This window comes from Mobula hypostoma, chromosome 6 (assembly GCF_963921235.1).
Source record: "Mobula hypostoma chromosome 6, sMobHyp1.1, whole genome shotgun sequence".
Lineage (NCBI taxonomy): Eukaryota > Metazoa > Chordata > Chondrichthyes > Myliobatiformes > Myliobatidae > Mobula > Mobula hypostoma.
The window spans coordinates 96553720-96571271 of record NC_086102.1 but is presented as its reverse complement, the minus strand read 5'-3'; the positions used below and the strand labels follow the sequence as shown (position 1 = coordinate 96571271).

Below are 17552 nucleotides of genomic sequence, written 5' to 3'. Positions count from 1 at the left end.
TTTTTCCCGGTACCGGACCTACAAAGCTCACTCTTTCCAAACCCGCGCTCCTTCCACTCTTTCCCTCTCGCCAAGCCGGCCTGCCAGACGGCCTAATCTGGGCAAACGATTCTAATGTTTGCGTTTCATTGTTCACGTGATCGCGAAGACGACGTCTTTGTTCACGTGGCTCCGAAGACGACAGCGTCGTTCACGTGACCCTAAAGCCAGCGTCTCCGCCCCACGTGACTCACGCCGAGCGAAGCGGCAAGATGGCGGCAGTAGCGGGGCCTATTCAGAGGCTGAGGTGCGGGAGTTTCTAGTTTAGTCTTCCTACCGGCAGGAGAAGCATACTGGTTGGGTCGCAGGGGCTTGGTTATGTGGCGGTCGGAGTGGGGTAACCTAGCAACACCGGTGATGGTTGTGGTTCTCAGAATTAAGCCCGTGTGAGCACTGAAGGCTGGTCTTTAGTATGCGTGAGGGAAAGTGGAGTCGGCGAGAATGGGAATGGAGATGTGGGTAGAACTGAACATGATTGGAGAGTTTTTGGATTCTGTGCCTCTTTCATTCATTGTTTTGTTTTAGTTACAGTCACAAGAAGTTCAGAGCCTTACTTAAGAAAGAAAAACGTAAGCGAAAGCGCCAGGCAGCGGCCAAACAGAGAGACGAAGGTCGGTGGTCGTCATGCTTAATTAAGAATGTCAATCCAAATTAAATACTCAATTCCCCGTCAATTAGTATGGGATGGGGGTGTCAAATAGTTTTCTGCATTAACATATAACTTTTCTGTTACAGTGAGAATTTATTTGGATTGGTTGCTACTGTAAGATTATAATTATGATTTACTACTTGGGTAAATATATAGGTACAGAGTAACACACAAAATGCCGGAGGAGCTCGGCAGGTCAGGCTGCGTCTATGGAATGAACGAACAGTGGACGTTTTGGGCCTAGACCCTCATCTAGATTTAGTATGACTTAATAAGTTAGTGCACGAGTAACACCCATTCATCACTATGAAGTAATTGTCTTAAATTTGGGATTATCTTTCTTAGAATATTACAGTACAGTGGGGGCCTTTCGGCCCACAATTTTGTGCCGACCCTCAAACCCTGCCTCCCATATGACCCCCACCTTAAATTCCTCCATATACCTGTATAGTAGTCTCTTAAATTTCACTAGTGTATCTGCCTCCACCACTGACTCAGGCAGTGTATTCCACGTACCAACCACTCTCTGAGTAAAAAACCTTCCACTGATATTAGAACTATTCAAGGATGTTGTCTATATGGACTTTAGTAAGGCCTTTGACCAGGTTGCACACGGAAGGTTAGTTAGGAAGGTTCAATTGTTAGGCATGAATATTGAAGTAGTAAAATAGATTCAGCAGTGGCTGGATGGGAGACGCCAGAGAGTTGTGGTGGATAACTGTGTGTTCCGGAGCCTGTTGGTCCTGGCTTTTATGCTGTGGTACTGTTTCCCGGATGGTAGCAGCTGGAACAGTTCTTGGGTAGGGTGACTTGGGTTCCTAATAATCCTTTTTATGCACCTGTCACTGTAAATGTCCTGAATAGTGGGAAGTTCACATTAACTTGTCCACACCACTCTCTGCAGAGTCCTGCGATTAAAGGAGGTACAGTTCCCGTACCAGGCAGTGATGCAGCCAGTCAGGATGCTCTCAATTGTGCCCCTTTAGATTTGGGGACTCACGCTGAACTTCAACTGTCTGAGGTGAAAGAGGCACTGTTGTCTTTTTCACCATATAGCCGGTATGTACAGACCATGTGAGATCCTTGGTGATGTGTATGCTGAGGAACTTGAAGCTGTTCATCCTCTCAACCCCAGATCCATTGATGTCAATAAGGTCTAGCCTGTTTCTGTTCCTCCTGTAATCCACAACCAGCTCCTTTGTTTTGCGACGTTGAGGGAGAGGTTGTTATCTTGACAGCACTGCGTCGGGGTGATGACTACTTCTCTGTAGATTAGGCTAATTAGTGTAGTGTCACCTGGAAATTTAATTAGCAGTTGAGATCTGTGGGTGGCAACACAGTCATGGGTGTATAAAGAGTAAAGGAGGGGGCTTAGGACACAGCCTGGGGTGGGGGGGGGTGCTCCTGTATTGAGGGGCAGAGGTGAGGGAGTCCACTCTTACCACCTGCTGGTGACCTGACAGGTACTCCAGGATCCAGCTGCACAAGGCAGGGTGAATACCGAGGTCTCTGAGCTTCTTGTCATGTCTGGAGGGAATTATGGTGTTTTATGCTGAACTGTAGTCCAAGAACAATATTCTCACATAAGCATTCTCCTTCTCCAGAAGTATAAGGAAAGAGTGTAGAGCTGTGGCTATGCATCATCTGTTGATCGGTTATGTCAGTAGATGAGCTGTAGGGGGTCCAGTGTGGGTGGTAACATGCTGCAGATGTAATCCCTTGACCAGCCTCTCAAAGTATTTGCTTATTATTGAGGTGAGTGTGACAGGATGCACTCGGCTCAACAGTAATAACGGTAGGCAGTTTAAGTGGTTTTGGCATAGAATAGATGGGCCAAAGGGTTTGTTTCCGTGATGTACTTTTCTATAACTCTGGCATGTTGCAAAATGTTAACATTTTAGTACCTTTTTGAGAATTTCTATAGAACTGTGATTACAGTGGATTTTGTAAAATGCCTGATTGCAGATTTATTAGTCACTAGTGGCCTAGATATAAAATTACTAACACTGTTGAGCTGTGCATTTGAATTTTATACTTGCATCTGCTTGTAAAGTTTCAAGAATATAATTATATTCAACAAATTACAGAATTAGTTTGTGAAGATGAGGTAGAAGAGGCAGAAGAGCCTGAAGAAGAAGAGTTGGAGGCTGAAAGGTCAGTGGTCTTCTGTGGTGAAGAAGATATTTTTATTTTTAATGCAAAAACTGAGTTACATTCACTTTCGTTAAAGTGAGAGAGTTATCAAGTTATTGGAAATATTAGTAGAAAACTACTTTGAAAGCAAATCAGTAACTAATTTTTGTTTTAAAAAGACCGGATGGTTGGCGTTGTCCTTCTTTTGTACTTTGTGTACTGTACTTGCCAGAGCAGGCCTAATAGTTAAATTGAGGTGATTTTTGTAGCATTACGGTGTAAAGACCAAAATGTAATCCTCTGTACCTTTTTATGTGTCAGCAATGTCTGAATATGGGAATCAGCTAGGAGTAATTTTTTTTTTTAATTTTATTTTTATTTGGATAAGGAGTTCACAATTATCATGTACTTTTTTTCACACATATAACCTTTTCCATTTTTTTATATGTATAAAACTACAATTATTTATACATTCTTAAGTACACATTGAGATGATATAAAAGCAAAATAAACATTTAAATAGATAGTTATGTACTGTGGTAAATCTAACCTATTAGGCTAAGTAATGAAATTAGTTGTTAAGAAAAATGGTAATAATAGTTTCCATACAACCCTTCTGGACCATTTCCACTGGTCCAAAATGTTGCATACAAGCCTATATACCAACCATTGTAGGTGTTTATATCCCAATTTGTTCGTGCTTGTTCCTGCCCGCAGACATAATTATCCAATCCCTATGTACACAGCTAGGAATAATCTATATCAGTATTCTGTTCACTACCCTAGTTTCATCGTGCTCTCTGTGCACACAATAACATCTGAGGAATAAGGAGCTCTTGTTCCATTTGTATAAACCTGAGACACATGAAAGTGCAGATGCTGGAATCTGGAACTCCATCATCTTGTTTGTTAAGGATGGTTTTAGCTTAAGCCCAAAGGCTTGTAAAGTGGTAAAATATGAGGTGGTGAACATTTGATTAGAATAGAAAACAGTGTTATTAAAATGTTAGACACTTGGTACTGCAGATGCTGGAAGACTAGAGCAATAAACATGGTGCTGGAGGCCAGGGGACATCTGTGGATGAGAATAAACAGTTGACATTTCAGGCTAAGGCCCTTCAGGACTGGAAAAGAAGGAAGAAGACAGAAAAGAAGGTGGGGTGGGGGGAGGAAGGAGTACAAGGTATCAGGTGATAAGTGAAAATGGGAGGGGGAGGGGTGAAGTTGATCGGTGGAAGAGGTAAAAGGCATGGGGAAAAAAGGGAAGAGGAGGAGCACCAGAGGGAGGTGATGGCCAGGTAAAAAGAGAAGGTATGAGAGGGAAACAAGAATGGGGAATGGTGAAGTGGGGTGGCAATTGCCAGATGTGGAGATGAAGGAACTGATAAAGCTTTTAATCCAGAATCTGTTCTCAGGATGATCCTTTGCATTCCAGAATTCAATTCTTCCATCTCCACTGCATTTGTTTTCAGGGTGAGGCTTTTCATTCCAGAACTACTGAGATGTTCTCTTTCAAAAAAAGGGCTTCCCTTCCTCCATTATCATCGCTACCCTCACCCGCATTTCTTCCATTCCACATATATCTGCCCTCACCCCATCCACACGCCACCCCACCAGGGATAGGGTTCCTCGTGTACTCACCTACCACCCCACAAACCTCCGTATCCTGCACATAATCCTATGTAACTTCTGCTATCTGTCAACGGAATCCCACCACCAAGCACATTTTTCCTTCCCTTTGCTTTTCATAAGGATCTCTCCCAACGTGACTCCCTTGACCACTTGTTGCTCCCCACTGATCTCCCTCCCGGCAAGCTGAACAGGTGCCACACCTGTCTCTACACTTCCTCCCTCACTACCATCTACCATTTCGGACCCAAACAGTCCTTCCAGGTGAGGCGACACTTCACCTGTGAATCTGTTGGGGTCATATTCTGTATCAGTGCTTCCAGCAAGGCCTCCTGTAGATTGGGAGACTGCTTCAAGCATCTCCACTTTGCATCACAACAAGCAGGATTTCCTGGTGGCCAGCCATCTCAATTCTACTTCCCATTCCCATTGCAACATGTCAGTCCATGGCGGCCTCTACTGCCACGATGAGGCTACACTCAGGTTGGAGGAGCAACACCCTTGTATTCCATCTGTGTAGCCTCCAGTCTAATGGCATGAGCATTGACTTTTGAACTTCTGGTAATTGCCCCTTCTTCACCATTCCCCATTCCTGTTTCCCTTTCACATCTTTTCTCCTTACCTGCCCATCACCTCCCTCTCATGCTCCTCCCCCTTACCTTTTTTCCATGGTCTTCTATCCTCTCTGATCAGGCTCCCCCCTTCTCCAGCCCTTTATCTCTTTCACCAATCAACATCCCAATTCTTTATTTCACCCCTCCCACTCTCCTGGTTTCACCTATCACCTTCCACCTTGTACTACTTCCTCCCTTCTCCACCTTCTTTCCTCTTCCTTTCCAGCTCCGATGAAATGTCTCGGCCTGAAACGTTGACTGTTTATGCTATTTGACCTGAGCTCCTCCAGTGTGTGTTATTAAAATATTGATGTTCAGAAATCCCAGATATTCTTGTACGATGAATGTAAAGCTGGTCTTCCCAGTAATTAAGGCCTAGGATGTAGGTACAGTGCTTAGGAAGTTACCCCACAGCAATACTGTGTTGGAGTACTGGATAAATTTTTGTGGCCTCTGTATTCGGGGGTAAAAGGCTCGGGACAGACTTTAACTTTTTTAACCTTGCTTTGAGGCAGCCAGCAAGCAATAGTTTCAGCAAATTCACTTCCTACAGTGAATGGGATTGTCCCTTGGGGATAAGTTGAATTGAATGGCAGAAGCTCTGGAGGTATCTGATATTCATAAGATTCAGAGAGGGCATGACAAGATGGGTGTTGTTTGAATACTTCTAGTGGAGGAGATTAGTGCTATGGTGGTAGGTGTTAGTACAAGGGATCAGCAGTTTACAATTGAGATGAAGCTGAAAATTGACAACTTGTACCTGGGAGAATGTTTGATCCTATTAATACAGTAAGTATATATAAAGTCGTGCAACACACATAAAAGTTGCTGGTGAACGCAGCAGGCCAGGCAGCATCTCTAGGAAGAGGTGCACTCGATGTTTCAGGCTGAGACCCTTCGTCAGGACTAACTGAAGGAAGAGTGAGTAAGGGATTTGAAAGTTGGAGGGGGAGAGGGAGAGCCAAAATGATAGGAGAAGACAGGAGGGGGAGGGATGGAGCCAAGAGCTGGACAGGTGATAGGCAAAAGGGATACGAGAGGATCATGGGACAGGAGGTCCGGGAAGAAAGACAGGTGGGGGCGGGATCCAGAGGATGGGCAGGGGGTATATTCAGAGGGACAGAGGGAGAAAAAGGAGAGTGAGAGAAAGAATGTGTGTATAAAAAAGTAACAGATGGGGTACGAGGGGGAGGTGGGGCATTAGCGGAAGTTAGAGAAGTCGATGTTCATGCCATCAGGTTGGAGGCTACCCAGACGGAATATAAGGTGTTGTTCCTCCAACCTGAGTGTGGCTTCATCTTTACAGTAGAGGAGGCCGTGGATAGACATGTCAGAATGGGATGTGGAATTAAAATGTGTGGCCACTGGGAGATCCTGCTTTCTCTGGCGGACAGAGCGTAGATGTTCAGCAAAGCGGTCTCCCAGTCTGCGTCGGGTCTCGCCAATATATAAAAGGCCACATCAGGAGCACCGGACGCAGTATATCACCCCAGTCGACTCACGGGTGAAGTGTTGCCTCACCTGGAAGGACTGTTTGGGGCCCTGAATGATGGTAAGGAAGGAAGTTTAAGGGCATGTGTACCACTTGTTCCGCTTACATGGATAAGTGCCAGGAGGGTCCCATTCAGGGCCCCAAACAGTCCTTCCAGGTGAGGCAACACTTCACCTGTGAGTCGACTGCTGCGTTCACCAGCAACTTTTATGTGTGTTGCTTGAATTTCCAGCATCTGCAGAATTCCTGTTGTTTATATATATATAAAGTCGTGATAGATTTTTAATCTACAGGGATTATTATGGCTTGGACAGCATGGTGAATTTAGTTTTGATGTCCAAGTGTGCTTTCAAAGTGGAGGAGTAGAGTATCATTGGGTTGATAACTGGATGAGGGTAATTCATATCTACAATATTTAATAGAATGATACAGCATGCTTAGGGTTCAGAAGAATGTGAGAAGATATCATTAAAGCTTAGTTTTAAAAAGGATAAATGGGTGCTGAGCGTATAAAATTAGAAAACATAGTTGAACATTTTAGAAGCAAGATGAAAAATTACTTTTGGAATTTTTTTGGAATTTCAGGTATAGCGTACATTCACTTAAGATCAGGAGATTTCTTAGACTCAAGGGGAATTGAGTGATCAAAGGATTGGGTGGGGTAATTGTCTTCCAGGATCAGCATCATCTTGCTAAATAGTGATAAAGGGCCATATTGACTCCTTTAGCAATATATTCTTGTAGTCTTGGGTTTCAGAAATGATAGATGAGTGCCTACTATCAGTATTCATCATCTCCATCAATTCTTCTCCGTCTCCATGTGAGTAATTAAGGAATGTATATTTTCTGTTTCAATTGAAATAAATTATATTGAATGAAAAGTTGATTATACTAAAACTGTAATTAGCCATACGGTGAAAATGATGTGGGTTTAGTTGTATTTCCGATTCCAGTTCAGCACTGCTGTTATGGTCTTGTGTTGATAGCTGTAGTAAATTACCACAACACATCTTTCACCCTCTAGGGAGCGTTTGCATTTAGAATGGTTGGAGAAAGAAAAGAAGGCACAGGAGGAGTTCCAACTAAAAAAGGAAAAGGAAGCAGCAGCACAGAAAAGGCAGGAAGAGGAGGAGGTAATCTGATTTCAACTCCTTGAAATGATTACTTTAAGAACAGTGGGATTAGAATGGCATTCTACCTCATTTGCTCGGAGGATAAACTGGGTAAAACAGGATGTGTAGTTCATAATTCAAATACTGCTTGTGGCTTCAGATTGTATAGACTTCCTGCTGTTGTACAAAGTGTGGGTTAGTTAATCAGGGATTTTGTAGGGAGGACTAATGCTTATATGCATAAATAATTTTAAATAGAATTTGACAATGAGTCAGTTGGAAAGGAATTTAACATTGTTAGTATGAAGAATGTAATGTCTAAAGTAGTTTGGAAAATTAGATGCAAAACTTTGCTTAGAAATAAACATATTTAAATGCTTGCCAACATTCTAATAAATATACATTCCACTCAGAAATAAGGCCTGTCAAAAATGGGAGCAATCCATAGCTGAGAAAATTTACCAAAATTATAATAGGAATACAGGCTTTATTTATGAGGACAAACTGGAGAAGCTGGAGTTAATGCCTTTGAAATTGGGAAGTTGGTAGTGAGGCTATTTCCATTGGCGGAAGGGTTAAGAATTGAGCTCAGAATAAAGGTGTTTGGCAAAAGAGCAAAAGGTGATGTGAAGAAATAATTTTTACAGTGATTGGTTAGGGTCTGGAATGCCTTGTAGAATGATGGAGGAATTCAGGCCCTTCGGTCTCATTTGTTGATGCTGACCAAGATGCTCATCTGAGCTGTTGACATTTGGTCCATATCCCTCCAAACCTTTCTATCCATGTAGTTGTCGAAGAGTCATTTAAGTGATATTGTATCTGCCTCATCCATTTCCTCTAGCAGCTCATTCCATTTAAGCATTGAATGAAAAGTTAATTATACTTAAACTGTAACTAGCCATAGGGGGAAAACGATGTGGGTTTAGTTGTATTTCAGATTTCAGTTCAGCAGTGCTGTTATGTATGGTCTTGTGTTGGTATCGTAGTAAATCACCACAACACAATTTTCCCATTTCCCCATTTCCTCATTCCATGTAAGAACTACCTTCTGGATGGAAAAAGGTTGTCTTTCAGGTCCCTTTCAAATATTTCCCTTTTCACCTTAAGCCTTTGTACTTTAGTTTTTGATTCTCTTTTCTCTTGATGACTTTAAATACCTCTGTAAGTTTACCCTTCCATCTCCTAAGCTCCAAGGACTAAACAACCTCTCCTGATACCCCATCATTGTATTCTAACATGGACATTCCAGGATGGTGTCTGGAACTTGCTGGCTGTCTAGATTTTATTGCCTTAGTCCTAGATGCAGAAGCCAGCAAGAGTTGTTGTGCTCTATTAGTGCAAGTGAATGTAGAATGACATCATCACTCTGGCACTGGTGAACCACAATGAAGTTCTGTGGATTGAGGACAATACTTCTAAATATACTGTTAAGGACACCTATTTCGAATTACTCTCTACAATCTGCAGTATGAAGTTTCCCTCTAAATCAACTTAATGATCTACAGATTTCACTATTGTCTGAAGGCCTCGGCAGGCATGGCACCTTTAAGTGGACGAAGGTTCATTGCCGTGGCTGGAGGCTAGGCAGGAGGGGAGGACTCCAAGCCAGGCTGAAAAGCAGGAGTATGAGGTATGAAAGCAGGAATGGATTCTCAATACTCCTGGATTTCAGTGCTTTAAAAGGGATAGAGAGGGCGGAAAAAGGGGAGGAGGGGTGGCATTACTGGTCAGGGATACTATTACAGCTAGAGAAAGGGTGGTTAATGTAGCAGGATCCTCTTTTAAGTCAGTATGGGTGGAAGTCAGGAACAGGAAGGGAGCAGTTACTCTACTGGGGGTATTCTATAGGCCCCCTGGTAGCAGCAGAGATACAGAGGAGCAGATTGGGAGGCAGATTTTGGAAAGGTGCAAAAATAACAGGGTTGTTATCATGGGTGACTTTAACTTCCCTAATATTGATTAGCACCTGAATAGTTCCAAGGGTTTAGATGGGGCAGAATTTGTTAAGTGTGTCCAGGATGGATTCCTGTCACAGTATGTGGACAGGCCGACCGGAGGAATGCCATACTGGATCTAGTACTAGTAATGAACCGGGTCAGGTCACAGATCTCTCAGTGGGTGAGCATCTGGGGGACAGTGACCACCGCTCCCTGGCCTTTATAATTATCATGGAAAAGGATAGAATCAAAGAGGACAGGAAAATTTTTAATTGGGGAAAGGCAAAATTATGAGGCTATAAGGCTAGAACTTGCGGGTGTGAATTGGGATGATGTTTTTGTAGGGAAATGTACTATGGACATGTGGTCGATGTTTAACGATCTCTTGCGGGATGTAAGGGATAAATTTGTCCCGGTGAGGAAGATAAAGAATGGTAGGGTGAAGGAACCATGGGTGACAAGTGATGTGGAAAATCTAGTCAGGAGGAAGAAGGCAGCATACATGAGGTTTAGGAAGCAAGGATCAGATGGGTCTTTTGAGGAATATAGGGAAGCAAGAAAGGAGCTTAAGAAGGGGCTGAGAAGAGCAAGAAGGGGGCATGAGAAGGCCTTGGCGAGTAGGGTAAAGGAAAACCCCAAGGCATTCTTCAACTATGTGAAGAAAAAAAGGATGACAGGAGTGAAGGTAGGACCGATTAGAGATAAAGGTGGGAAGATGTGCCTGGAGGCTGTGGAAGTGAGCGAGGTCCTCAATGAATACTCCTCTTCAGTATTCACCAATGAGAGGGAACTTGATGATGGTGAGGACAATATGAGTGAGGTTGATGTTCTGGAGCATGCTGATATTAAGGGAGAGGAGGTGTTGGAGTTGTTAAAATACATTAGGACAGATAAGTCCCTGGGGCCTGACGGAATATTCCCCAAGCTGCTCCACGAGGCGAGAGGAGAGATTGCTGAGCCTCTGGCTAGAATCTTTATGTCCTCGTTGTCCATGGGAATGGTACCGGAGGATTGGAGGGAGGCGAATGTTGTTCCCTTGTTCAAAAAAGGTAGTAGGGATAGTCCGGGTAATTATAGACCAGTGAGCCTTACGTCTGTGGTGGGAAAGCTGTTGGAAAAGATTCTTAGAGATAGGATCTATAAGCATTTAGAGAATCCTGGTCTGATCAGGGACAGTCAGCATGGCTTTGTGAAGGGCAGATCGTGTCTAACAAGCCTGATAGAGTTCTTTGAGGAGGTGACCAGGCATTTAGATGAGGGTAGTGCAGTGGATGTGATCTATATGGATTTTAGTAAGGCATTTGACAAGGTTCCACACGGTAGGCTTATTCAGAAAGTTAGAAGGCATGGGATTCAGGGAAGTTTAGCCAGGTGGATTCAGGATTGGCTTGCCTGCAGAAGGCAGAGGATCGCGGTGGAGGGAGAACATTCAGATTGGAGGATTGTGACTAGTGGTGTCCCACAAAGATCTGTTATGGGACCTCTACTTTTCGTGATTTTTATTAACGACCTGGATGTTTTGGGCAGACAACACAAAGGTTGGTGGTGTTGTAGATAGTGTAGAGGATTGTCAAAGATTGCAGAGAAACATTGATAGGATGCAGAAGTGGGCTGAGAAGTGGCAGATGGCGTTCAACCTGGAGAAGTGTGAGGTGGTACACTTTGGAAGGACAAACTCCAAGGCAGAGTACAAAGTAAATGGCAGGATACTTGGTAGTGTGGAGGAGCAGAGGGATCTCAGGGTACATGTCCACAGATCCCTGAAAGTTGCCTCACAGGTGGATAGGGTAGTTAAGAAAGCTTATGGGGTGTTAGCTTTCATAAGTCGAGGGATAGAGTTTAAGAGTTGCGATGTAATGATGCAGCTCTATAAAACTCTGGTTAGGCCACACTTGGAGTATTGTGTCCAGTTCTGGTCACCTCACTATAGGAAGAAAGTGGAAGCATTGGAAAGGGTACAGAGGAGATTTACCAGGATGCTGCCTGGTTTAGAAAGTATGCATTATGATCAGAGATTAAGGGAGCTAGGGCTTTACTCTTTGGAGAGAAGGAGGATGAGAGGAGACATGATAGAGGTGTACAAGATAATAAGAGGAATAGATAGAATAGATAGCCAGCGCCTCTTCCCCAGGGCACCACTGCTCAATACAAGAGGACATGGCTTTAAGGTAAGGGATGGGAAGTTCAAGGGGGATATTAGAGGAAGGTTTTTTTACTCAGAGAGTGGTTGGTGCGTGGAATGCACTGCCTGAGTCCGTGGTGGAGGCAGATACACTGGTGAAGTTTAAGAGACTACTAGACAGGTATATGGAGGAATCTAAGGTGGGGGCTTATATGGGAGGCAGGGTTTGAGGGTTGGCACAACATTGTGGGCCGAAGGGCCTGTACTGTGCTGTACTATTCTATGTCTATGTCTCCTCTACCCAGCATCTCGATAGCAAATGTGCAGTCGATGGACCTGAGGGCGAGATTGCTCTATTGAGTGGAAATGAGGGACTGTTGTACTCTCTCACCGAGCTTGGTTGTCTCCCAGCGTGCCAGACACTGGTCAAACCAGAGGACTTCTCGGTTTTCCATATGGACTGAACTGCTGATTTGGAAAAGACATTTCATTGATTTTGTTATGGTTATTATTCTATAGATTTATTGACTATGTCCACTAGAAAATGGATCTCAGGGTTGTATATGATGGCGTATATATACTTTGATAATAAGATGTACTTTGAACTTTACCAAAAGGACCAAACTGCTGGTTTGGAAAAGGCAAAAGGTAGAGGTGAGTGTTTCATGATAAACTCTCAATGGTCTTCAGTATGGCAGTTTTGCCATCAGCATATAACTTGTAGCACTGGAGGTCCCAAAGCACTAGACGCTATTATACTAAGATAAGAAATGCCTATCATTGTATGTCCAGACTGCACTTTGGTAAATGTGATCACTTGGCTGCCCTCCTGCAGACAGGCAGAGAGTAAAGAGCAAAGCTCAAGAGATGGGGACAGCCAAGGAGTGGTTGTGGGAGGCAGAGGAGCAGCTGAGGGATTGCATCTTGTTAGTGGACTGGGCCGTGTTCCAGAGAATGAATATACTATGGTTGTAACAGATTTTAATACAATAGTTGTAGATGAGTGTGTCCGCACAAAATCATTCAGTCTTCCCCTATTAGAAGCTCTGGATGAACCATGGGTGCTGAGAGCCAGGTCAGGGCATTCAAGTCTGCTGACCAGGAAGTTACAAGAGGTCCAGGTACGATATCCAGAAAGCCATCTCATGGATGAAGTGGCAATTCTGGACAAAACTTGAATCAATGAAGGATGCTCAGCAGTTGTGGCAGGGCTTAAAAACTATCACCTCTTATAAATCAAGCGACATAGGTGACAACAGGATTTCACTTCCAGATGCTTGTTTTGACCATCAAAACATGGGGGAACCATCATGAACTCCCACAGCCTCCATCCTATGACTGAAATCCTATGATTTCAGACTCAGGCCAACGTGCAAGCGGTCCTCAGGAGGGTATACCCACAAAAAACACCTGGCCTAAATTGGGTTCATGGCCAAGACTTGTGATCAACTGGCTGGAGTGTTCACTGAGATCTTTTACCTTTTCACTTCGGCAGTTTGTGGTCCCCTGTTTCTAGCAGGCTTCAATTATAATGGTGCCTAAGAAGAATGTGCCTCAATGACTATCATCTGGTAGCACTTACATCCTTGGAGTATTGAGAGGTTGGTGATGAAACATATCAACTCCTAACTGACAAGTAACTTAGATCAACTCCAATTTGCCTAATGGAGCAACAGGTCCACAGCAGATGCTGTCTTATTGGCCCTTCACTCAACCCTGTAACATTTGGACAGCAAAGATGCATACATCAGGCTGTTCTTCATCAACTACAGCTCATCATCCCCTCAAACATAACCAGTAAGCTCCTAGACCTTGGCTTTTGTACTTACTTGTGCGAATGGATCCCCTATTTCCTCACTTGCAGACCTCAGTCAATTAAGATTGGCAACAACATCTTCACGATCCATCAGCACAGGTTCACCACAAGGCTCTGTGCTTTGCCCCTGCTCTACTCATCTTATGCTTATGGCTGTGTGGCTAAGCACAGCTCCAATGCCATATTCAAGTGTGCTGATGACACTACTGTCGTAGGCCAAATCAAAGGTGGCGATGAATCAGCATAGAGGAGGGAGGATGAAAATCTGGCTGTGTGGTGCCATAACAAGAACCTCTTACTCAATGTCAGCAAGACCAAGGACTTAAGGAGAAGAAAATCAGAGGTTGATGAGCCAGCCCTCACTGGAGGATCAGAGGTGGAGAGGGTCAACAACTTTAAATTCCTCAACGTTATTATTTCAGAGGATCTGTTCTGGGCCCAGCAGGTAAGCACAATTATGAAGAAAGCACAGCAGTGCCTCTACTTTCTGGGGAGTTTGTGAAGATTCGGCGTGACAAGCTAAAACTTTGACAAACTTCTATAAATGAGAGTATATTGACTGGCTGCAACACAGCCTGGTACGGAAACACCAAGGCCCTTAGAACGGAATATCCTATGAAAAGTAATGAATATGGCCCAGTCCATCATGGATAAAGCCCTCCCCGCCACTGAGCACATCTACATGAAACACTATCACTGGAAAGCAGCATCCATCATCGGGAACCCCAACATCCAGGCCATGTTCTCTTCTGGCTGCTGCTATCAGGAAGAAGGTACAGAAGCCACAGGACTTGCACCACCAGGTTCAGGAACAGTTATTACCCCTCAACCATCAGGTTCCTGAACCAGAGGCTAGAAATTTACTCAACTTCACTCATCCCATCATTAAAATGTTCCCACAACCAGTGGACTCACTTTTAAGGACTCTTCATCTCATGTTCTCTGTTTATTGCTTATTTATTAATATTTCTTTCTTTTAGTATTTGCAAATGTCTTTTGCACACAGGTTGATGCCCAATTTGGTGCAGTTTTTCATTGATTCTGTTATGCTTATTTATAGATTTATTGAGTATGCCCACAAGAAAATGAATGTCAGGGTTGTATATGGTGACATATATTTACTTTGCTAAAAATTTACTTTGAACTTCAAATGCAGGTAGGCAGTGACTGTTGCAGTAATTCCAGGCATCAGATCAGCTCCAAAAAGGACTGACTATTAAGTTTCATGAATAGTGTCTTGGGAGGAAAAAATATCTTAGTAAATGAAATGCTAATCATGATGTCTCTACAGAGAAGAATGCAATATGCATTCAATCATGAAAGGAGATTTTGCTTTTGTACATGGATTAATGGTGTCAATTAGTCACTTTATATTGTCATTCCCAGCTTTGTCAGTCTTTTTGTACCAGGAAAAAAATCTAAGTTTAAGTTATTTCCATTATAGTAATACTGTTCTAGAGAATGACAAAATATTCTAGTCCAGGGGCTCCCAACCTTTCCTATGCCAATGGCCAGTACCATTAAGCAAGGGGTCCGTGGCCCCCGGGCTGGGAACCCCTGCTCTGGTCAAATTCAAAATTCAAATTTGTATTTAGAAAATGAAAAGTGACATGTACCTTAAACATGATACTTTCATCATTAATGTATGTTTGTGCAATGAGGTCTGCCACCAATGTGCTTATTTTCTGTCTCCAGAGGAAAATTCGAGAAGAATGGGAACAGCAGCAGATGAGAGAAAAGGAGGAAGTAGAGCACAAACGTCAGGAGCGAAGAGAACGAGAGGTGATTCCAGCACTTGGAGGATAAATTCACATCATATATATCCTCTTTAAAATGTATTTTGGGATCTTAACATTTCTGCATTTAGACTTGAAATAGGGCTTTGTGGACAAAGATAATGCAGTACATACTTTTGAAACTGGGTCCTGCAAATGGAATAGCTCATGTATCTGAGGTCAGAACTTAAGTACTTCAAAGTCACTTAAAGTATATTTAGTAGCAGGATACATTTCAATGTCCTGTTATGATAGTGGTTCCTTAAAGTTGCGATAACCAAGAAAGGTGGGTAGTGGGAATAAGCTCCCACTATCTACTAAATGCTCCTAATGTTGTGTATCTCAAATAGCTTCTGACAAAGAAGTCTAGCTGCTGGCCTTCGTGTGCGGCACAGTTACTAAGATGGCAGAAACATTTTTACTGAGAGGAGAGGGGGCAAAAGCAGGCTAATCATGACTTAAAACCAGTCACTTTGCACAGATGAGGGAACGTAAGTCAAGTCAAATTTATTTATATAGCACATTTAAAAACAACCCATTTTGGCCAAAGTGCTGTACAAATCAGAGCAGATAGCTAAAATCACAAATACAAGAAACACAGACATAACCAACAAGGCAAACAGCTTGTAGGTACAAAAGGAACAACACAAAGGCCTAGGCACAAGCCAAAAATCAGCCATGTCAGGAGGGTTCAAACGCTAGTGAATAGAAGTAAGTTTTGAGCCTGGATTTAAAAGAGTCGATGGAAGGGGCAGATCTGATAGGGAAGGGAATGCTGTTCCACAGTCTAGGGGCTACAGTAGCAAAGGCCCTGAGCTTAAGTTTAGATCGCGGGACAGCCAGGAGCCCCAAGTCAGCTGACCTGAGGGATCTGGAAGTAGAATAAGGCGTTAGAAAGTCTGTGATATAAGTGGGGGGGGGGGCAGTCCATTTAGGGCTTTATAAACAAACAGGAGAATTTTAGAATCAATCCTGGACCGTACTGGCAGCCAGTGGAGGGAGGACAGGATAGGAGTAATATGGTCCCTCTTCTGGGCACCTGTCAGGAGCCTGGCTGTGGCATTCTGGACCAGTTGCAAATGGGACAGGGACGACTGACTAATCCCAGTATACAGAGAGTTGGAGTAGTCCAAGCGGGAGGATATAAGGGCGTAGATGACTTTCTGAAGATCTCTGAAAGAGTGAAACTGCTTGATTTTTGCAATAACACGAAGCTGGAAAAAAACTGGCTTTTTACTACTACATTAACTTGTCAAACTTAAGAGGTGGAATCAAATATCACACCAAGGGACGTCACGTGATGACGTGGGATTGAGACGTGTAAATCCAGCTCTCCCGTAAAAAATCAGCAAAGTACTGTTTAAACAAAGCAAAGTTAATAAATACTTTCTGAAAACTACTTATAAGCTTCTCAAGACTATTTTACGATATGCCGCAACAGAAGAAATCTGTTGTTGCGAAGTCGCCACAAGATGGGAAGAAAAAGAGGCCTACGGCAGCAATGGAGCCTCGGATTCAGGTTGGATCTCTTTCGGAAGAGACGCATTTTGTCTCTGGCATAGAAGAACAGGGAGCAATGGCGGCGGTAGTGATCCCTGGGAAGAAGATGCCGGAATTGCGCATGCGCAAATCGATACAACTCAAACTAAGAACCGTTGGCCACTGCAAGTGAAAGTGACTCAGAGTCAGAATTGGATTCTGCAGAGAATACAGATGAAGAGGAGGAAGAACTGGAAGAGATTGGAAGTAAAGGATGCGATGGAGATATTAGAGAGGCTTTATTGCAAGTAACGGCTGAGCTAAGAAAATTAAGAACAGAGCTTAGAGACATGAAGATGTGCTATGATAAAGCTATGAAAAGACAGGACAAAATGGATGAGAAACTTCAAAAGTTGGAAAGAACAGTGGAGCATATTAACGATAGAGTGGAAAAAACAAAATGATATGTTTGGAAAACGGAAAGAAATCGACTGTTGGAGAAAGTGGACGTGTTGGAAAATTTTAGTAGACGAAATAACATTAAAATTGTTGGTCTTAAAGAAGGTATAGAGGGAGACAATCCAATAGAAATTTTTTCAAAGATGGATCCTGGAAACTTTGCAAATGAAAGAGGAAGACCGATCAATTGAAATTGAGCAGGCACATAGAGCTCCAAGACCAAAACCACAAGATGACCAATATCCACGATCAATTTTAATAAAATTCTTAAGATTTCAAGACAAAGAAAGGATCCT

General features: G+C 43.2%; 1 protein-coding gene across 2 annotated transcripts in view; it reads left to right on the top strand.

Annotated features, from left to right (window-relative positions):
* The first annotated feature begins 202 nt into the window (after nt 1–202).
* The window catches only part of zrsr2 (zinc finger (CCCH type), RNA-binding motif and serine/arginine rich 2), a 58085-nt gene continuing 40735 nt past the window's right edge, over nt 203–17552 (top strand). Inside the window, exons 1-5 of one of the 2 annotated variants that reach the window (XM_063051278.1) lie at nt 203–286; nt 565–650; nt 2776–2842; nt 7581–7689; nt 15239–15325. In XM_063051278.1, coding sequence (XP_062907348.1) covers nt 252–286; nt 565–650; nt 2776–2842; nt 7581–7689; nt 15239–15325 — 384 coding nt within the window. In that variant the 5' untranslated portion in view covers nt 203–251. The remainder of the gene's footprint in view (nt 287–564; nt 651–2775; nt 2843–7580; nt 7690–15238; nt 15326–17552) is intronic. The other variant, XM_063051279.1, reaches the window with a different exon arrangement.